Source organism: Diorhabda sublineata, chromosome 1 (genome assembly GCF_026230105.1).
Source record: "Diorhabda sublineata isolate icDioSubl1.1 chromosome 1, icDioSubl1.1, whole genome shotgun sequence".
NCBI classification, from domain to species: Eukaryota; Metazoa; Arthropoda; class Insecta; order Coleoptera; family Chrysomelidae; genus Diorhabda; species Diorhabda sublineata.
Window position 1 is genome coordinate 16006793 of NC_079474.1, and position 23623 is coordinate 16030415.

Consider the following 23623-nt stretch of genomic DNA (forward strand, 5'->3'; position numbering starts at 1 on the left):
CTAAATTTTAATCAAATGAATTCAATTAATTACATGTACTGAGTAAAAAAATAGATGTAGTCTTTATTAACAAACTTCAAATTGATATGAATAAATGTAAAAAAAGAATGCTGTTATTTTTTTAGTTTATAAATTTCTAAGCATAAATTTAATGAGATATTAAATAAAAATCATTTTTTCGTCCCCTGGTAGATTTCTCATGTATACAACGATGTAGGTATACCTATCTGAATTTTTATTTCATAAATTAATCATTAGAGAGAACAGACGAAAAACAAAAATATTATTTTGGAATTAATGTTTTGTTATGCATGTATAATAAAATATTAGATGTTTCAGTAGTCAATTAGCATTTTATATATCGATCGTGGAGAAAGTTTTAGATTTAGAATTACTATTGTGTATCGATAATATGAAATTAATTTTATATTTTAGTAATAACATGAAATAATAGATTATTTTAATTTTTCCGCCAGAAAAATATGGCTTCAAAGCTTCCTGTCATGCGTGGTTTCATTCTTCAAATGTACAGGGGCAGCGCCATATTGACAATAGGCGGCTGTACTTGATGAAAATGGAGGTGTTTGGAGTACAAAATTAGTGTTCGAACATTTAGCGATGGTGAACGTTTTCAAACAGTGCAATTACGAGTGGTTGTGGCTATAGATCGACGGAACGTCGCGTACTGTAACGATTCGTTCAAGTTGTGTGTAGTATAGAACTAGCAATAGGCTTGTAGCGCCGCTAATCCCTTTAGCAGGTCATCTCAGAGGCTTCTGTAATCTCGTTAACGGTAACTAGATTTAATTCTGGACTAAAGCTAGTATAAGAGCATGTCAGTGGTCAAAGTTAATCACCACACCCAGCTTAATACGATGGTGGCCGTTGTGGGAAGTGTCAAATTGTAGGTGTGTGTTTTTAGCGAAATCGTAGGACGCGGCGTGAATGAATATCGTGGCCCCATCAAGTAGTCCACGACCATGCAGTGTTGTCAATCAGATGAGGCTCGAGAACAGAAAAGAATCAATGCCGAAATTGAAAAACAACTCCGTCGAGACAAGCGAGATGCTAGGCGAGAGCTCAAATTACTACTTCTTGGTGAGTGCCCGGTGAATCAGATATCTTTTTGAATTATACATTTTCGGCTACTACGTCTATCATTAATCCTATTTTTGTGTATATAAGGCTAGTTCTAAAAATTAATTGTCGAAGAATTTTTTAAAGTTCCTAGGAAAAAGTATTAGTTAGATATAATAAATTGGGCTAATACACTCAAAATTAATTTTACATTGTCTAACATAATAGTTTTTATTGTCTAATTTTAAATAATTGAAGTGCACTCTCCTTTTCACATTATTTATTTCATTTCATTGTATACTGCATATAAATAGTGCATTTTCTATACCTTGATCAGAATCAGACCAATAACAACCATGTTTTTGATTTTTTTGTTCTAGAATTCATTTGGGTTAGGATATGATATAGTTCATTCAACATAAATTTGTTTTTATGAAAATGCCACATATGAAAAAACAAACTATTTTGAATTAGGTACCTATGATGAAATATCTAAGAACATCATTTTTCCGTTTATGAAATTCAAATTCAGTGAAATATGAATAAACACCTATATATTATAAGAAAATACAGCTGCTTAACACAGCAGAATAATTTTATGAATTTCTTAATATAACTATTCTTGATAAATATTTGTTAGTTTTATTTTATTCTTAAAATAACCAAAACATGTTTATAATTACTTAATTAGTATCTTTGTACAATTTCTGTGATCCTTTTCATAAAAACTTTTTGATAATTATAATCCGCGCTCGATACAAGTGATACAACATATTATTGTGGAAGTTGTATATAAAAATGAGTTTAAAAATGTAAAAATTACAACATTTCACTTTGAAGTAGCTTTAATGTATTTAAACTTATCTATTTCTTCCATTCTTTTTATTGTTATCAAAAATAACACATTTACTAGCTTTGCTTAAAGTTTGGGTATATAAATTTATTATTTTGTCCAAATATGAAATATATTCATGTAATAAATTTGTTATTATCTAGGGACTGGAGAGTCTGGGAAGTCAACATTTATCAAACAAATGCGAATTATCCATGGCGCCGGTTACTCTGATGAGGATAAAAGAGGATTCATTAAATTGGTCTATCAAAACATTTTTATGGCCATGCAAAGTATGATTAAGGCCATGGACCTCCTTAAAATACAATATGGAAATTCTGCTAGCCAGGTTAGTTGTTCAATATTAATAGTATTAATTCAATAGTAGTATTACAGAATGAGTAGAAGCTGACTTCCATAAAATTAGTTTTTCATTGTATTATGTACAATATTTTTTTTATTTGGTTTCAGGCACATTTTTATTCTTGCTCAATTTGAAACAAAATTTAGATCAATTCAAACTTGACTTCATTTGCATTAATTTCGAGAGAATAATTGAAGAAAAACAGTATTAATAAATTTTTGTAATTGTAACAAATGATGTCTGCTAGTATTTGGTATCTGAGCTCATTTTCAAAGAACGGTGGTGTAGTATCTGTAATTTTCATTTAATAGAAGAGTTTCTGGACATCTTAACTAATAATTATTTCATATGAAAATATCATATTACAGGAGAAAGCAGAACTAATCAAAAGTATAGATTATGAAACTGTTACAACTTTTGAAAGTCCTTATGTGGAGGCCATAAAAGATCTCTGGGGTGATGCAGGAATTCAGGAATGTTATGATAGACGTAGGGAGTATCAACTTACAGATTCCGCCAAATAGTAAGTATTTTTTTTTGGTGACAGTTAATAAAACAAACTTGCTCACTCGGTTAAATGAACTTTGATTATTGTGTCAATATTTTGGTTGATAATAAGAATGAATTTTGAATCTCAACTCTCAAAAATTTATCTCCCTAAAGCCCTAATCAAAAATCCCCACAATTACTAGCGATTCCCCTCCAAAAAAACTTATGAATAAAATATTAAAAATAATAAAATATTATTAAACAAATAATAAATTTTTAACAATCAGTAAATAATTTCATTTGGCAACATCATTTTTTATCCCTAATTTGGGAACCTTGACTGTCACTACTACACTAACACAGGTCTCACAAGTCGATAACTTGTTATTGAAACGTGCGTCATACAGTGTAATTGGGAGTGTTAGTATGGTGATAGTGTAAATAGTGTGTTCAGTATGATTATAAACAACGGTTCCAGAACCTTCAACTCAGTTAACAAGAATAAATCTATCTACACTTGTTAGTTTCATATTTTTTCAAAAAAAGCTTTAAATCCATGAAAAAAATGTCATACTTATTCCTACCTCACATATTGTTCAAATGTTGTATTTAACATGTCTCAAAAGAAAGGTTTCTAAGGAAGTGAAATCTGGTGATCTAAGAAGCATTGAAATGGGTTATTTTTGAGGGTTTCTTTGTTTGAGAAGGAAAAAACTTAACGAGGAGAGCAAAAACATTACCTTCTGCACTAATTTGAGCTTATAATCATGAGTTACAAGAGGATTAATAAATAGTATATCAAATTTATTGTCATTTTTTTATATTCCCAAGAATATCACCCCAAAATTAACTATTCCTTATATCCTTATTGAAAAATATGGGTTTTCCTTATTTCAATATTGCCATTTACCAAACATTTATTTTATATTAAAAAAAAATTTTATTATGTCTTATGTGTATTTTTTGTTTTTCTTTTTTCTTCTAGAATTTTTTATGGTCTTTCAAGGGTCTCAGTATTGGTGTTATAGTTTTCACTCTCCTTTTATTCATTTTTCCCATTCTTTCGGTCCTTTGCTACTTTATTCATTTGGCGTATTGTTTTCATTGTTTATTCTGCCCATCCTTGTTTTCCTACTATTTTCCTCCGTTGTTTAATTTTGAATCTATATGTAACTTTTTGTCCATTTCCCAACTTTTACTATTGAGTTCTTATGTTTTTATTTTTTTTCTTTAACTTATCACTTTTTAGACTTTTTTATATGGTTTTGTTGATAAATCATCTTAATTTTAGATCTATTTTAATTAAAATTTCTTTTAAAAGCATAAAATTTTGGTGTTTCAACCTACTTCATAATTTATTTACTCTATTTTCCCATTATTTGTGATAATTATTCCCAGGTTTTTAAATATGGTCACTTAATTTATTCTTTCTTCATTGTTATTAAATCTTTTTCATGTTCCCCTTTTTAGTTTACTGCCATCTTTTTGTATGGTGTGATATTTACTCTCATCTTCAGATCTTCTATTGTCTTTATCCACGTGATGACATGTTCTCCTATTTTATCAACAGTATCTGCTACTGTTACAATATTGTCTGCTTCATGTTGACACAATAAATTAAATTCATTTAATGAACTGTAGTGGCAAGTTTTTTTCAATACAAAATGAAAAAGTATATGAATGTTATGAAATTGATGGAAATATCAAATATTTTGTACCCTGTCACAGGATGATTCGTGAATAGTGCAACTTGGAACCTACTTTTTGGTGTTGGTATATTGAAAAGTTTTTGGTCTTGAATAGAATTAACTCCAAATCGAATTTCTGTTAGGACTAACATTATTAAATTTGTAAAAAAAGGATACTTTCATTCATAACGATAGATAGTTGATCTAGCCGGAAAATTGGCATCTATTGATCACCAGTTATATTGAGTATTAACATTTAATTTTCAATTGTAACATCAAAGACTTTTCAAGATATCTATTTAATATTAATCGCAATACCAAGGAAAGACTAATATACTCATTTAAACTCTAAATTTCAGTTTTATACATGTAGCAAATTATTCATTATAAATTACCTACCCCCCTATTAAAGCTATTATTGACGAGAGAAAAAAAAATGAAATAAAAATTGTATTATGTTATTATAGTTCAGAAGTGTGTGAATTTGAAGGAATACAATAAATTTTAAATATAGATGAACAGAAAATAATTTTCTTGTATACAAAATTTTTAACGCAAATTCGAATTTGTTTTATAAATTTAACTTGTAGTACTGTTCTTTTAAAAAGGTACAGTATATTATATGGAAAATATTTTTTATAATTATTGAGAAAATTATATACGTGCTATTACAGCTATCTGGAAGAGATAGATCGAGTAGCTGCGCGCTCCTACTTGCCTACAGAGCAAGACATCTTACGTGTGAGAGTGCCCACTACAGGCATCATCGAATATCCTTTTGATCTCGACGAGATCAGGTTTAGGTAGGAGAAACAATTTCCCTACCCTGCTCTGATTATTGTTATGCTAAGTTTGTTACTTGCATTCTAAGCGATTAGATCTACATTTTTTTGAGTTTTATTTCTGTAAAATACGGTTTTCTGTACTAATACATTATTATATATTAAACTTTTAAAAATGTATCATAACTTTATCGAGGCTTCACTAAAATCTGCGACGAAAAATATTTAGACACTTTGAATGTATCTCGAAGAAAGTTTGAAGAAAATATGTATAGTATCGTACCAGACAAATTTTAAAAAATGTTATGCTGAACTCCAAACATTGGAAAATAATTTTGAAAATTAAATCTATATGTTAAAGGAGGACAAGAATATACTGAGCAACATTCTTTTGAAATTTGTCAAGTTTCTTTTCCTTAGACCGCTTCATTCTCGCCGTTAAATCGTTTCTCAATAGTTGGAAATACAAAAAATCACTCAGACCCAGATGTAGAGAATGAGATGAAGTAAAAAATTTCATCTCATTCTCTAGCTAAACCCAGTAAACTGATATATAAACACAACTAGTGTCAATAATTCCACCTATAAGTCTGGATTGTTTAAGAACGAGGTGTTGCTCTCGTGAATAATATGAAACTAGAAATTTTATAGTGACAAATATTTCCTCAAACATATTTGCACATAATAAATGTTTAAGAGTGAAAACGATGGAATTACCTAATAACAATGTTTTATAAGCAATTTTCAACGCTTCTGGATTTAAAAGACTACATCAAAAATCCCAGTACAGATTAAGGAATACCTTTAGCAGTTCTAAATTCAGGAAAATATATTAAGTTTTGGAGAAAAACTTATGTATTTAAATTACACTTTAATCAGAATTTTTTTGTTGGGACATACACCTTTAATTATGATAATATCAATTTGAATTGAAAAAATGGCACTTTCTCTTTCAATGCTCCAATCATATGTTGAAATGTTGTACAAGGATGAGATTTTAAGTCTTTTTAGACGAACTAGTTTGTCATTTTTTGTCTATTTGCATCTGATTTTTAGGCCAAAGGTGTCTCAACTGTTATTTCAAATCGCCTTACTTCTGGTAATAAACTTGGAGTCAAAAATTTTCTCTCCGTCTAGGTCCTCCATGAACATACATTTTATTTTACCAGAAATATTAATGTACAATACCTACACTTCATGAATTTTTATAAATCGAACAGTTTTAAAGTAACGAGCACAAATAATTTTGAAAATTTTCATTCAACTACTTTTTATTTTTAGATTTAATAATTGAAATATTTCCAGTTTTAAATGAAACACCCTGTATTTGTCAAAAAATGTTTAATTCAAAGTGTACAAAATTTAGTATCTATCAACTAAAAATTGTTATTTAGTGCCAATTCTAAAAAAGTTTCATCTCAAAATTTGTTATATATTGAAACCTATGAAAAAAGTTATGGTGGTTTATATGCTTTAATTTCCATAATTATATTTTACAGAAAACGTATTTTATTAGAAATGGGAATGAGAAATGTAGATCCATTATGATTTTTATTTATTGGCATGAATCGGAGAGCTTTGGGAGATTTTAGTTGATGAACGTGTTTTTCAATTTTTTGTCTTAGTCGGTTTGATATCTTGTGAAAAACCGAAATACGAATCAGTGGTTATTAAAAGTTAATACTGTATTCTAGTTAAATAACAAACCTTCACATTTATATTTCACTGCAAAAGAAAGATTTTTAAATTCTGTTTACAATCGGTTTTTGGAAATAACTGATAAATTTGAAATTCAAAAATAAAAATACAAAATTATCCTCTACAAACAGTATTATAGTGAGGATCGGACTAAATGTGTCTTCCTTTAAATCAATGATGATCCAAAATATCACCTTACAGCAGTTATTTAGTGTGGATACTTACCATTACCATGAATACAACCATTATATATGTTGTTTGCCTTTTTTAAAATTTGCCAAGTAGCTAAACATTCAGATTTTAGTGATAAAAAAATTATCTAGTACCCACGCTATTTATTATTTTAAAATTTTAAAATTGATAACACTATCGAGGTAGTTTTTCATTGAATTTCCGGAAAAACTGGAGGTTATATTAGTCGATAATTGAACTTATCAAGAATTCTACTTCATTATTATCAATAAGGGAAATCAAACCGAATAAGACATTAAAGTAGCACCGAAAAGTCCGCTTCGGAAATTACAAAATTTAGTTGCATACTTTCTAAAGTATTTTTTTTATTATTATAAACACTGAAACAGTTCCGAGAGGCACACTCACACTTCTAATTTTACTCATTGTTTTCTGAAATATAAATGTTTAAAAACAGACTTAGACGTTTATGGAAGAAAATATCTTTCTAACAAATGAATTTTTAAGGTTAGGAACAAGAAAATAGTCGCTGGAGTTCAGATCTGGTGAATATAGTGGGTGGTCAACCCATTTGGAGGTTGTTTGAAAAATTTCCTCTTTAAAAAAGAAATAATCATGTTTTGGTTTCAATATAATCTTTTTTTAAATCTAAATGCTTCTTTCAGCGACGCTTCAACATTTTTAAACAATCCAAATGATAGAGTTACCGTCTCCTCAAATTAGACGTTTACGATATTTCCAGTAAATGAATTTTTAAGGTTAGGAACAAGAAAAATAGTCGCTGGAGTTTAGATCTGGTGAATATAGTGGGTGGTCGACCAATTTGAAGTGTGGGAAGGTGTGTTGACTGGAGAAATAAATAATTTTGTGAACCTTTGTGTAGAATTAAATATATCGATTTTTCAAATTAGTCGTCCAACGACGAATTGTCAGCCTAGTTTCATTAAATCGATATATTATCATAAAGTTTCATGATATTTGTTGGGTAAATAAATTTTATGTGTTTCGGCTGGGCGTGCTTATAAATAGGTCATATACCTTTGACGATTATTAGATAAATTAACCGTCCCAAAAACTATTTAAACATTCCACTTTACAGTATAGAAGGAAGGCAAAGGAAAATTACGTTTGATGTTTTTTTTTTATTAGAACGTCGCGTCATTGTTATTGCCCGTAAAAATGTGTGGTTATGATTGGAATTTGTTAATGTGCTGTTAAAAATTCAGTAGCTTAAAAATATTAGAAGATGCGAGGAAATATTCGTCAATCAATTTGTTCTGTTTCGAAACAGAAAGTAATTGGAGGGAGTTCGGTTAATTTTCCGCAACATGCAATGTCTTATAATTTATTTATTTGGCCTTTTTTTCCCAACTTATAATTAACAAGAAACATAATTTCAATTACACTTAAAGGCCATTTTCTTCAATTGCTCGTAATTTTTTATTAACGTGTTGCATATTATCTTCTGGACTGTTTATATATATTTTTTTAAACATTCTACGTCGAAACTGTTGATAATTTTCGGCTTTCCAACCCTTATCATACACTTTTCTACTAAATATCCCCCAAAACTATTCAATAGTTCGAGCCTGAGGAACATTTGTGGGATTATCTTCTTTCGGTTATGGGATTATCTTCTTTCGATACAAATGGTATATCGTGAAAGACAACAATCGACTGTATGGGTCTTTCAAGACGATCAAAACAACAAAAGTTGTTCATGCACGCAATTCTGAATGGTACTCCAGTAGTTGTTTGCCAAAAAAAGATCATAAATTGCGAGTCCAACATTTTTCTACACCTGAAGTAGCGGTTGATGAGTTCAAATTACAATCACGATAAAAACATATCCAATTATAAATAATTGTCTATACCAAAACTTATGTAGCAACCCTTGTATATACTTTGTCAAGTATCTAACTTGCACGCCACAACTAAGTTAAAATTTTTACGAAAATTGATATGAAATATGAAAATTGACTGAAATCAACACTGGAAATTGTGTTTTTTGTATATTCACTAAACATTGAGTTATTGAAACGATTTATAATTGAAATAAGATTTTGAATATTAAAAAACGTATAAAAGTGAATAATCCTATAAAATTTTCTATCGAAGTTGGAATCGTTTCCGAATGAGAATGAAAAAATTAATTTAGGTCATTGGAAAATATCAGTAGTGGCTGTTTTGTATGGAATCGAAGTTTTCAGAAACCTATTTGAAACAGATGATTGCCACACTAGTTAACCTACATTGATTACAGAATGATTCTTTGATATTGCACCAGAATTAATCTCGAAATTTAATCAAAATAAGAACTAAAATTTTCACGTGAAAACTGATATTTTTGCGCAAATTCATACTTGAAAGTCTTTCATATTTGACAGTTTATACAGAGTGAGACATGAGGATCTTTACATACTACTAAAAAATGTCAATTACTTTTTTAATTTACAGGGTGATTAGCTCCTCAATGACACATTTGTTTGTGATAAAAGTTAGGTAGGGTGGCTTTAATTTTTTTCGGGACTCATTCTTTATTGTGTCTGTTTTCAATACATTTATATTTTAGAGATATAGTTCTATCGACAAATGGGCATTCATTACTTTTTATTTGAATACCAATTGAATTTATTATATATATAAATATTTTTTTTTTCGAGAGCATGTTGCATGTTTGTTGTGTTGGTTACAGTTATCTTAGTGATCTGGAGCGCATAAAAGATCCCGATTACTTACCAACCGAGCAGGATATCCTGAGAGCGAGAGCGCCTACGACGGGCATCATCGAATATCCATTCGATCTCGACTCCATTATCTTTAGGTACGGTAAGTTGGTTGGGGTGTTGATTAGTAAAATTTTCATGTATAAGGAAGAAAACATCGATAATGTATCGGATATTGAGGAAATTTCTGCAATATGGGTCTAAACATTTGAAAAATTAATTGAAATAAAAAAAAACATTCAATTAACATTCCTATATTTATGCTAAAAATAAACATACTTAGCGTTTTTAATTATCTTACAAACAAGATAAATTTTATAATTGGATTTCGACACTCCGGCACTTTAAGAGTTTCTTAGATTATCAATTTTAAATTCTACGAGGTTTTATAGTTAAAAAAATCAAACTATAAATGGGAATGACTCTCATTTGTCACCCTCTATATCAAATAGGATGATTGAATGTTTCTTACTTCGATACACTTTAGTATCTAGGTACAGAAATTTTTACTTTTCCTTCTTCTAATCTATCTACATAATTCTGCGATTAGATGTTTGTCCCCTTGTTCCATTTCATCTCTTATATTTACATTCTTTTTCGGTTTGATCCCTTGTCCTTTTATTTTATCAACATCATCTTTTGATTCGCCAACTACTAGCATTTCTATTAACTGTATTTTCAGATTCCCTTCTTTCTCTTCTAATTTTTCTTCTATATTTTCGTTGTCATTATCGGATTCTTTTTTATAACATATGTGTGATATAGAAATGAATCGTGATCATTAGAGTCTGGAATTTGGAAGAATCGCAAGAGGCCTCATTGTTTTTTTTTCTTTTGAGTATTAATTAACTAACTATTTGTTGTTCTTTCTTTAGAACACGTTCCTCTTTCTACTTAGCACTTTACGCTGCCAGCATTTCCTTATATTTGCTACAAATTATTGGATATGGCTGCTGTCTGGTTTCTCTTTTTCCTTTAGAAGATAAGGAATTGGATGTTTCGCAACTGAAATTGTATTTGGTTGATCAATAGACATAATAATTTCTTCTTTATGTGCGCTATGTTGGTTTTCTTAGTATTATCTTCCTTTTTAAATGGTTCTGTTAAATAGTCTATCCATCTGTCTTCTGATATTTGTTTTTAGGCGTTGAGACGTTTATTCTTCCATTTTCTATCTTTACCTAATAAAGGTCATGATGTGATGTTGTAAATGTCTATTGGTTCTTAAGATTAAAAAACGTTTTTTAATATCCAGGAAATTTGATCATTATTTTTGAAAATTTAGTTTTTCTTCATTTGAATTTCACTACTTGACGGGGTAAAATACCCTTGAATTGAACTGATCAAATTTTATTATATGAAAGACCGATATAATTGATGAAGTGTTAATTGATGTTGATCTATTGAATGCCTTTTTGTTAGGTTTTTAAAAACAATATTAAATAGCACTTGGTATTTTGCTTTGCATGTAAATTGCCGATATATAAATATTTGTACATATATAGAAAAAAATCCTAATCTTTGACTATTAACGTAAATCTTACATTCGATTTATCAGAAATATATATTGTGGAAAGTATACATGTAAGTGTATTTTTGAAAGTGAGAAAAATTACGTTTTCCATGGATGCGTTGTTTTTATGTGTTCAAAACGAAGTTCGGAATCAAAATGTATGAGACATATCAGAAAGTTCTCAATTGTTTTATTTCTTAAGACGTTTTATATGTTTTTGTTAATACAACGCCTTGATTAGATCACCTACAACATGAATAGTGATTGGAAAATGGGTCGCGGAGTTTGAAGGGATCGGATAAACCAAAATCCGAACGTCCAAGGTCTCCTAGAACGCCCGATTTGTCGATAGCGACCAAGATAGATCGGTCTTTAAGAAAGCTACTAAGATTTGTGAGGACGATATATCAGAGTCTGTTATTAGAAACGGGTATCAGAGGCTGGCAAAGTCACCATCTCGATCTCCTCTTCAGTTCTATTGGAGAAATTCAACCAGCTGACGTGATTTTTTTCTTTTAAACCACATAACATCGAATTATGAAGACACAAAATTCGCTTTACTTAACAAACACGGCGAATCCAAAGTTATACCTGAATCGGGTAGTAAAAATGAACAACAAAAAATTATCCCAGTTAAAAAATTCAACACAAATAATAATTGTGGTCGTGTTTTTGTAAAAACGTCCAGTATTAATTTGACATGTAACAATTCATTGTGCGCTAGGGTTATAATAACATTAAGAAATTATTTCTCTCTATTTTTCGTTTTGAACTTGTGAAAACAATGAGAAAAGTGCAACATTTCATAGCATCCTTCATTTGAAATGTAGTTTACAAAATCAGAAAATTTTACTTTACGTTTACTAGCCACTATAAGTCAAAATTCATTCATAAATATTTGGATAGCACTTGCTCTCTAAAAGAATCGAAAATAACGAATATTTCATCATGAAATTTCAGTTTTTCTAAATTTTTTTAAATAAAATCATCTTGCATATATACTTTCATTACTTGATGAGTTTATTGTAATTGAAATGTATGTTTTTAATGGACCTCTCGAATTATTCAGCATTGAGCTTCAAAACTAACCGTTTATCTGTGCAAAATTGCATTTTAGAGATTGTCGGACTCAATTAAAATCTGTTATCAATTTAATTTTAATCATTTCGATTACATTTATCACATTCTAAAAATGGAAATTGCGCTGATAAAGAAATAAAAAGAAAATTTTCTTCAAATTGACGCGTTCAAACTAAAACTAGCTTTATGATACAGTGCGTCTCAATTAAAATAAAAACACCTCCAAATTTACGTTATTTATACTCAGCCCTCTAAAATTTGATTGAAATTACCAATTCTCTACATACTTTTTTTATTTCTGTTCTACCATTTCTCCTTTCGAGTATAGAAATTCGATTTTCTGTATCCTTATAGCAGAAACTTCACCGGCTCATTAGATCAACAGACGACAAGATTTCCAAAAGGAGGCCACGAAATTTATGGAACTATCGCTCTAATCCATTCACACACCTCAAGGTTCATAAGAGAACTAAATAAAAACAAAAATGATAGTCAAAAATTAAACTTCCTTTGAATGAATTTACTGAGTTTTTAATGACGATTTATTTTTTTGCAAGTTATTGCAAGCATCTCTTGCATCTCATTATTATTATCACGCAATTATAAAAATAATGAATAGAAGGCGCCATTAAGTTGTCTTCTTTCTAAAGTAGGAAGAACCCCAACACTTCTAAACGTTTTTTCCTTTTTCCGGTACCAAAACCACAGCCACACAGAGGAAAATTTTCCCCACATCAGATCCATTCCAAAAAAATTTTTCTATTCTTCCTTAAAAAACTCGCAACGAATTTTACGATTAGAAAACAGGCAAATTGTGACCTTGACCCTAAATATTTCAAGGAAATTTCAGTATTTCCAACTATTTTTCTTATCATTGCCTTCTTCTCTTTCTTAATATTGATGATCTTTATATTTATCTGGTCTTCCCATCTTATTTTTAGCATTTCCCTTGCTTTCTCCCTATAACTTTTATCCGTTACGTTTATTTTCTTACTTTTTCTATAAATTTCGTTTCACAATATTCTCCCTCATTAGTTTTTTATACACTTTCAGTTTAATTAGTTTACTGTTTAAAATATATAGAAAAGGTAATAAATTTCTTATTTCTTAGACCTTTTGACATGTTTATGTTTCTAAATCTTATTGATTTTGGGTCTCTTCTATTTCAAAATTAGTTTTTTTTAAATAATTTTTGAAAAATAGATTAAATTGACGTTTCGACTTTTCTTTAATATTGAAATAAAATTCTATTTGCTGGGGTTCATTAAACATATACATTAATTTATGAAGATATAAAAAATAATTTATTTTGGATTTTACGTCAACAGGATGGTAGACGTAGGAGGACAGAGATCCGAAAGAAGAAAATGGATTCATTGTTTTGAAAATGTCACTTCCATCATCTTTTTAGTAGCTTTAAGTGAATACGACCAGATCTTATTTGAATCCGAAAATGAGGTGAGTAAACAAGATGTCCATTTAATAATGCACATTGATTGTACCTATTTTTTGATCGCCCCTCGTATTCTGCTAATTAATATTGAAGATAGAGAGAGAGATATTCAAGTGAAATTGTATTAGTGGAAGAAAGAGAACGAACATCGGTTTATAATTCTCTATCTCCCTCTACTCGCCAATAAATTCAAAATTTGTTATTCTCTTCATTTGCCGTTACTACCACTTGAAATTTCGACGTAATTTCGATCGGATCAGAATAGAGTAGAGAGAGATACAGAGTGGTATATCGATATTTTTTCTCTTTCTATCAGAAGATCGGGTCCACTTCCTCTAACTTTGATATCAACTCTTAATTTTTCTGAAACTATACACCTAATGTGCCAATAATATTCCGAAATGTAAGTTTTAAACATTGAGGTGTACTCGAATTATAGTAGTTGAAAAAGTGAACTTCCTAAACATCTCTGGTATGGTTCTTAATTCACTACTTTAGAAAGTTGTATCTTTCTTTTATTATATAATTAATGTACTCGATTCATAAAAAACACACACATACACCTAACCAAAATCTAATTTTTTTTTATTTCAGAATCGTATGGAAGAGTCCAAAGCACTTTTCAAAACAATTATAACTTACCCATGGTTTCAACATTCATCTGTAATATTATTTTTAAATAAAAAAGATTTATTAGAAGAAAAAATAATGTATTCGCATCTCGTTGATTATTTTCCAGAGTACGAAGGTATGTATACCGAACTCTTTAGATAAAAATTAAAGAGACAAGCATATTTGAGTTTTCAATTTTTTTGTCTTTCTTCAGCTCTTGCCAAATGGTAAAGACTTTGTTCCCTGTAAAAAATCTTTGTTGTCGAAGCGATGGTCTCTGACTTGGGTTCTCATTTACATGGTTTTCTGTTTATTGATTTTGAGTCTTCTTGCTTCAGTTACTCGCTCGAATTCCTCAACAAATCCTGAAAGAGCCGAAGTGGTTCGTTCCATGATGTTAACATCATCTGCATGAGTGCTGGTCTACTAATATTTGAATTAAAGTTGAAATAATTTCCTATTTACGGTCATCTAGTATTTTATAAAACTTTTTCAATTTAATATTTAGGATTAGATGACTCATTCATTCTATTTCAGAGTTTATATATATTTTATTTCCTTCCATATTGATAAAACAACTATTATTATCGAAACAGTAGAAATTAATTACCTTCGATAAAAAAAATAGTTCTACTTTGATAACGATTTTTATTTACCACGTTCGAATAATTATTTTAAATTACTTACTTAATTTTTATGTAATAAACGAAGGAAACTAATCAACTTTCCATCTCCGAATTGCAAACTATTACATTCAAGGTACTTTCTTCTATTCCAAAATCGTCTAACAAAGAAAAAACTTTTACGGTGAAATCGATTTTATTCATTGGAAAAGAATCGATTATTAAATTGAATACCTTTTGCCAATCAAGTTCTCCTTCAGGTCAAATCTATTTCGAGCTACTTTTTTTTAAATCTGGGAACAGATAAAAGTCGTGACATTCTATATAAACCACTGTTTTTGGGTGACCGAAACGTTATACATAATCCACGCTTATTTATATTTAGAAACCACTCAATAATTATGGGTAGTAATTGCAACATCTAGCACTAGTAATAGGGAACTTCTCAACCAATATGCTTGTCTCTTAAAAATTTTTCAATCAAAATTATTTAAACGATATTTGGTAAGGTCCTAAGCAGGACCACATTGCAGCGAGGGAATATATTCTTAAGGTTTATCTTCGTGAAAATCCAGATCCAGAACGACAATGTTATGCTCATTTTACAACAGCGACAGGTTCAGTTGAATCACATATGTTGTATTGCTAGTTGTAAATCCCCAGTATTCCAATGCTTTGAGACATAAATATGTAATATATAAGTATAATGTCGGTCATTGAATAGCGTAAATCTTATTTTCACAAAATGAGACACCCCACTGCGAACTGAATAATAAGCGAGTCCGCATAACATTTAATTTTCAAAATCAGTGAATCATCTGAAAGTATAGATAAACAACACTATTATAGAGAAATTGTTTCCTTTTAATAGGTGGTGTATTCAAGGTTAAATTATTTGTATTATATTCTATATTATATAAAAGATCACAGGTAAAAACAGGGTAAGTCGCAATTTTAGAATTTTCCACGAAATTGTCATATCTATTAAGGGTAAAAGTTATTTGCCAGTATGATTTTACTGTTATAAAATATTTACTGTATGTATCTATATTATGATATCAAAAACAAGAAAAAACAAAAAATGGTCCCAACAACTTTTTCTATCAAATATTTTTTAGCTCTATGAGTAACTTTCATCAAAAAGTAATCTTCTACTATAGTTCTAAATTACAAATAAAAGTTTGAAGCAACAAAATCATCTTTGTTTATTTAATTTTACTGAAATTATCTTTGCTAGTATATTAGATACAACTCTTTACAATCAATTCTTAATGATGACTTCCTTATCTACGTTTGTAAACCGATTTTGGTTTTACAAAGAGATATTGATGATCGGCATTATATATATATATATATATATATATATATATATATATATATATATATATATATATATATATATATTACTTTAACCTTAGCATATTTTGGCTTTTAGACAACAACAGATTATTATAAGAAGACAAAAAATATTTACAAATCGGTTCAGTATTCTAAATGAGAAGTTTTTTTTATATCTGTTTTTGTGAGAATTTGCGTTACAAATATACATTTCAGCTTTGTTTTAAAAACTTTTACATAAATTCAATTAGCGAAAAGTGGTATTTCAAAATGCTACACATTCCAGAAGAAAGCTCTTCCGTTGCAACTAGCGTTTTTTAAAAGGCTTCCCAAAAACTAATATTTGTTATATAATATATAATGCCTATTCAAAACCTCATTTATATACAGAACAATTTACGAGAACCTAACCTAATTTTGCACTAAAACTGGTTCTAGTTAGTCTGGTGTCTGGTGAGGTAATATGGATGACTATAGCAAAAGAACAAAAAATTGATTGAAGACATCATTTATTCAATTAACGATGATTGCTCTGAAACGTTACATCATCATCAGAACCGGTCGGCGGATTCTATTTCTCTACTTGTAAAATGTGAATCGATATTCGTCATGGCATAGTCATGAAATTAGTTGTTTTCTCATTCGAATGATAGCAGATCGAATTATATATATATATATATATATATATATATATATATATATATATATATATATATATATATATATATATATATATATATATAGAATAATATTCTTTGACTTATGCCTTCATAAACATTGCTTATTTATTTGAATATATTGCTAGTTTTTATATATTTACATTTATTTAGGTCCGCAACGAGATGCGATAGCAGCTAGGGAATTTATCCTAAGAATGTTTGTAGACCTGAACCCAGACAGTGAAAAAATAATATACTCACATTTTACTTGTGCCACAGGTATTGCTAGAAATTAGTTAGTGCTAGATATACGTATCGCTTTAATTAGATTTATAAGTACGAGGATGATTTGACTGATATTTTCATTTTATCTTATTTTCTCTCGAAAAATTATTTCTGTCCACTGAAACATAGACAAACTAGTTATAACCTACACGTACAGTCACTATGATAAAAAAATAATCGCGTTTAGAGGCTGTTTAGTGAACTTACACAGCATGAATATTTTATCAAATTTCCCTCGTACAAAATTTTTTTTAACACGAATGTTCAACAATATCTTTTTATTTTAATTGAATTTATGTTTTTGTGTTCATGCATGCTTTCTACGGAATGGATTGTTTTCTTTTAATTTATAGACACAGAAAATATTAAACTTGTATTCTGTGCTGTCAAAGATACTATAATGCAAACAGCACTTAAAGAATTTAATTTAGCTTAAGGTAATCAATTCGCATTTTTTTTTTGTTTCTATTTACTTAATGTTTTATACTAATGAATACCATATACTATTCAGGTGATATTACTAACCAAGTCTCGTAGCTGTATTCAAATTATTTTTATAATACTTCAAATGGTATTCATGTAGATATGCCCTACAAGATATAAAAGGCTTCATTTGAGCTGAATTTCCGAATAACCAGTAGTCACTGGAGGGCCAGATATGAACTATACGGTAGAGAGAGGAAGAAAAATGGTCCCAACAACTTTTTCTATCAAATATTTTTTAGCTCTATGAGTAACTTTCATCAAAAAGTAACCTACTATAGTTCTAAATTACAAATAAAAGTTTGAAGCAACAAAATCATCTTTGTTTATTTAATTTTACTGAAATTATCTTTGCTAGTATATTAGATACAACTCTTTACAATCAATTCTTAATGATGAGTTCCTTATCTAAGTTTGTAAACCGATTTTGGTTTTACAAAGAGGTATTGATGATCGGCATTATATCAATCAAATGGTATTCATGTAGATATGCCCTACAAGATATAAAAGGCTTCATTTGAGCTGAATTTCCGAATAACCAGTAGTCACTGGAGGGCCAGATATGAACTATACAGTAGATGAGGAAGAAATTTGTTAAATTTAACCATCGTTGCTATCAATTTGTGAATCGGTGAATTGTCTTGTTGTAAAATAGTGGTTTTTTTCTATGACATATGAGGCCGTTTTTCCTAAATTCTAGCTTTCGAACGTTCCAACAACTATATGTAGTATTCGTTATTCATTGTCTCTCCCTTTTGAGATAGTCGATGAACAATATTCCCAGCTGACTGACTCTTGTGCCTTTGGACGTGGTTCACCAGTTGTAGTCCATTCAGATGATGATTGTTTTGATTTCGGAATGAAATGGTGTCTATCAAAAACAACAACGTGTTGTTGACTGCGAGCAATTTTAAATTAGAATTGAATTGAAAAAAAATGCAATTATAATAATGGATAATCGATATTCTACATGAAGATATAATTTTGAACAGAAGTTTATTTTTTAAAACAGTCACAAGTCATTGTTAGTAATACAACCTATATAAATTGAAATACTAACTGATTTGAATAAATTATGTATATTTGGAAATAAAAAAAACTATTATATTTATAGAGTATAAGCGAGTTGAATAATATAGTTGTCATATTGTATAACAGTACATTACGCCCCATAAATAAGTTTCTGTTATTAATTCATTATTTATCTATGAAGCTAAATTCCTGTATCAGTTTGTGAAACCGTTGCTCGAATTAGTTTAACATTTTCATCAAAACTTGATGTCGACGGGCATCATGAGTGAAAGTCTTCTTTCACTTCTTCTCTGCCTTTCTGGAACCTTCTTAACCATTTGTTCATGGTTGGTTCCTACAGAAAAGTGCCTCCGTAAACTCAAAAATCTCACGGCCATTCTCCGCTTCCCAAGAAACTTGATTTTAATGCGCTGTTCCTCAATCAGAAAGACTCCTACAGACTGCAGAAATGCAATCTGGCGAAGCCTGCCACCTGTATAATAAATTTGTTATATCTTATCTTACCCAAAGGCTGCACCTTGCAGTTTTCAGGTTAAATCAAATCAGATTACTTGTTTTTGTTTCCAAATATATATTTTTGTGTATATAACGAAAACATTAACTCGAATATATTTTGCAGATACGGAAAATATAAAATTCGTCTTTGCGGCCGTAAAAGATACAATCTTACAGTCGAATCTACGCGAGTACAACCTGGTCTAGTACTACTTATCATGGTTTTGTACTCTCCTGGAGGTTGATTTTGCTGAAGACGCCCCGGCCTATAATCAGCCAGGGTTTACAACTTGTTTCGAACATGTTTTCTATATTATTATTTTGGATGTACGGAACACCGTAAATAATTTTTATTAAGCATGGTTTAAACAAGTTTTAGACATAATGAAAATAAAACCCTGTATACAGCTAAAAATAGCCAGAGCCGGGACCAACAAAATGTTAAAATGTGATCTGTCCACCACTTCTTAGTCTACGGGTCTTTTTAGAAAAATCTAATGAAAACTTGTCCTCAAAAAAAAAGAACAACGTGAAAAAATGTATGTGTCCAACAGTGTGTGTAACACTTAGCCTAGTGTACCATTGGCGAAGATTGATGGATTTTTTTTAAAACAGTGCGATAACCTACAAAACGTGACTTTTCAGTATACTGGGTGTGACAATAATTTTCCTTTTTTCAATATCTTGGTATTTATATATAGTTTTTATAATAGTTTCATGAAGTAGTGCTTTTAATTAACAATTCTCCTTGTGGAAATCTGCCTATTTTGTTAAACGATTGTAGGTTTTCCATAAACATATCTGCTTTCCTAGTTAATTTACACTAATATAAGAGAGATACAAATATTTTGTGACAGACGCAGATTTCATATAAACTTGCAGATATTTTATTAATTAAATTATTGTGGTGGAGAAAAAGCATATGTTGTGATGGTGAAGTGCACATTTTCGATCGATTATTAAAAGCATCTTTGGGCACTATAAATATTGCCGTTTCTTAGAATTTCTTGTCTTTTAAAAAGATAACTATTTTTATGTAATAATTATCGATATCAGCATCAGCATTTATAGTTAGTAGCAAATTTAATATTTAATTACATAGGTGGATTTTCTAATATTTTTGGTGTTTTAAATTTTCGAAATGCTTGTCGATTAAATGTTTTTCAGCTGAATAAAAAGAATTTTTCATCGCTAATCACTACAATTATAACCATATCGATTGATATCGATATTAATTGTTCCGATTTTAGTGAATTTATTATATTTTATACTTCTTTGCACATTGAGAGAAAGATAAAAACTAAGACCTTGACGAAACGCCAATTAATGCCACGCCCTGATAGTATTGTTATTATATAATATATTTAATTTAGAAAATAGGAATTAAGGAAACAAAATTTTTTGGGTCCGGTACTTTTTAAAAAAATGTGTTTAAAAAGGCCAAAAAGGAGATGAGCTTTTCATTTGGCTCTCAAACTAGTCTGAAGCATAGTGATCGTAGTAGATTTTCGCGAAGAACACACTTTATTTTTTAACTAATTAATTTATTCCAAAATCTCATGTTTTCCATTACTGTTCGTTAAAACCTACTACATCGCTAATCTCGAAACAATTTTTTGACATTTATATTGTATATCTTTAATCCACCATGTCTTAATGACATAGATTTTGTTAAAGTATTGATTGGCTACAAGGAAAATTTCGCATGACCAAAGTTACCATATAGAAAAACTTGTGTGTTGGAAGAAATACGTCCTGTAGACCTGAATTGGGCCAATAACTTTATACGCCACATGTTTCTAATTAAATTCAATAAATTATTTGTGTGAAATGGGACTTTTGTGCCATTTAAAATTCAATTACAAAGAAATAATTGTATAAAAGAGTATGGATTTTACCTGTACCTTCCTAAAAAACCTGCTTAATAATCTAATATTTGTTTATAAAATTATTTATTTCCTTATTAGATATTGTACAACCTGTTAGCTAATTAATTAAATATTTCTCTAGTTTTATTATCTTTTGGATTTTGTTTTTATATCGACTTTTAACAAATTTTAATAGCGACCAAAGTAAAAACTAAAAATTTTATTCATTTTTTTTCTATTAATACACTTATTGGCTATTTTCTAAACTGTACATTCTTGTTATAAAGTGACTGGCCCGATCGTTTGAAAGGCCCCGCAGGGACATGTCTTTTCATTCTAAGAATGACAAGATATTTCCTAGATTAGAGAAAGAAAGAATGTGATGCAATCTTGCTTTCTTTGCGTAATTGTTCAGTTAATATACTATACTAATGGCAATTTAAAAAAAATATATATATATAGGAGCTTGGTTTTTTGTGGGTATGAAATTTGTCTGATTGGATTTGAATGAATGTAGAAGAATATTCGAGATGTCTTGCAATAGTCTATGAATTTGTAAAATCATTTCTTGTCAAAAGTATAGAATTTTTTTCTGATAATTGTTTTTTTTTTAACTTCTAATAACCTTAAACCAACCATTCACAAATCATAATCCAGGACCATCCAGATTGTTGTACCAATATTTGTAACTTTGTTGAGGCTAGGACCACTTATTTCAACATAATGAAAAACCGTTTTATGTCTCTTAAATAAGTAAACTTCTGTAATGTTTTTTCGTAGTTATGTGTCGGTTTGACGCCAAAGTTCACGTATCGGGTTGCATCGGTTTTTTTGAAAAAAGTTAGTTCAATAATGAGATTTTTTTTTCTTTTTCGAATATTCTATTCGGTAAAAGATCCGCGTCTTTGCTAACTAGATCATCTAAAGATGATAAAAAATTAGAATCGTTGAGAATTTAGCGTTTTTATGAGAAACGACAAATGATGTAATGTGTAATACTATTATTAAAGTAAAATTTTGAAAAATTATGTTGTTGATATTGTCATACACTACCAAACACTAAAATATTCACCTCAAACATCAAGCTTTATGGACATAACCGAAATTGGATCACTCTCACAAGTGTAATTCAAATGTAGTGTCAATTTTCAGCTGACGTGTTATGGTAACAGATTTTGTGGTTATGGTACCATAGTTGCCAAATCCCCCATGAGATTTGCGACATATACAAACACATTTGTTGACCCATTTAAAGTCTGATACTTCCATTGACGGAACTAGTATAGTGTATGAGACATAAAATCGATTCTTCTATATAAATTTGGAGGGTGACTGTTTTTAGTAGTTTGACTCACTTTTTAGTAGTTTTTTTCCTATACCTCGATATATTAACGTAAACTTGTCAAATAAGTGTCAGTTAGTATAGTCACGATGACTTTTGAAGTGTAAAAATTTTTAGCGATGTATCAAATATGCAGGAAAACTTTTGTTTAATTTCTTCGTACAGCAGATCGCCTACATATCGTCACTGCTCCATGAACACAAAGAAAAATAAACATTTTTCAACTCAAACGAGTTCAGAATTACCATATCAAAGCAATGTTAGTTTGGACGAAGAAAATGTGTTAACGTACAAGTCAGCAATAAACTATATCAACAAATATCACGAGCTTATGAACAATATTTTAAGTGAAACCCGGGCCAAGTGTGACATAGAAGATTTTAAATTCAAATTTCCCGAAATACCTAATTACGCCAACTTACTTCCCTGCATTGTCCGGTGGATGTGTCCTGTAAAAGATAATTTGATTCAAGAAACGAAAAAATCCTATTCTGTTATAGATATCTTGCCGGAATTGAAATTGTTATCGCGAAAGTTTTCCAGTGAACTGAATATGATTGATTATGAGGCGGAACTCACGAAATTGCTCCAAAATAAAAGCACCAATTCAGTTGTACGAAATGTTTCTCCAAAATATAAAATTTCTAGTAAATCAGAAAAATTCCAAACATGCCGTCTTTCAGTCGAAGCTGATAAAAATTTGGAAGCTAAAACAAAAACTTTTAACATATTTAGTAAAAATCGAACAATCAGCGTTGACACACAAGTGTCCAGAAAAAAGGTGAAGTTGGTAAAATCGTGTTTTAATATAGTCAATATTGCGCCATACAGAAATTTGATGAATTATTTACAAACTAATAATGTTAACAAAAGTTACATTTTTAACGAAGAAAAAGTTCACGGTAAGTCCGTTAATAAGCATTTTTTATTAATTATAACTTAATTTACTCAATATCCAAAGAACTTCTCAATGTAATTTTGAATTTTTTTAG

General features: G+C 29.5%; 1 protein-coding gene across 8 annotated transcripts; it reads left to right on the forward strand.

Moving 5' to 3' along the window:
• The first annotated feature begins 507 nt into the window (after positions 1-507).
• LOC130443614 (guanine nucleotide-binding protein G(q) subunit alpha) lies at positions 508-21888 on the forward strand. Of its 8 annotated transcripts, none has more exons than XM_056778412.1 (9): positions 508-793; positions 923-1098; positions 2074-2258; positions 2642-2796; positions 9818-9946; positions 13770-13899; positions 14489-14642; positions 17298-17405; positions 19546-21888. In XM_056778412.1, the coding sequence occupies exons 2-9, from the start codon at positions 981-983 to the stop codon at positions 19626-19628; spliced, it is 1062 nt and encodes a 353-aa protein (XP_056634390.1). In that variant the 5' UTR covers positions 508-793; positions 923-980; the 3' UTR covers positions 19629-21888. The 8 variants fall into 8 exon arrangements, with proteins under 8 accessions (XP_056634390.1, XP_056634381.1, XP_056634397.1 ...); XM_056778419.1 differs by lacking the exon at positions 9818-9946 and adding an exon at positions 5125-5253 and having other exon boundaries at positions 516-793; XM_056778421.1 differs by adding an exon at positions 5125-5253 and having other exon boundaries at positions 538-1098.
• The last annotated feature ends 1735 nt before the right edge of the window (positions 21889-23623 follow it).

Excerpts from the sequence above, each read along its gene's own strand:
- LOC130443614 (XM_056778421.1), top strand. The coding sequence starts at position 981 with ATGCAGTGTTGTCAATCAGATGAGGCTCGAGAACAGAAAAGAATCAAT. Across the intron at positions 14,643-17,297 it reads TTATTTTCCAGAGTACGAAG|GTCCGCAACGAGATGCGATA; the intron begins GTATGTATACCG and ends ACATTTATTTAG. Across the intron at positions 17,406-19,545 it reads ACATTTTACTTGTGCCACAG|ATACGGAAAATATAAAATTC; the intron begins GTATTGCTAGAA and ends TATATTTTGCAG.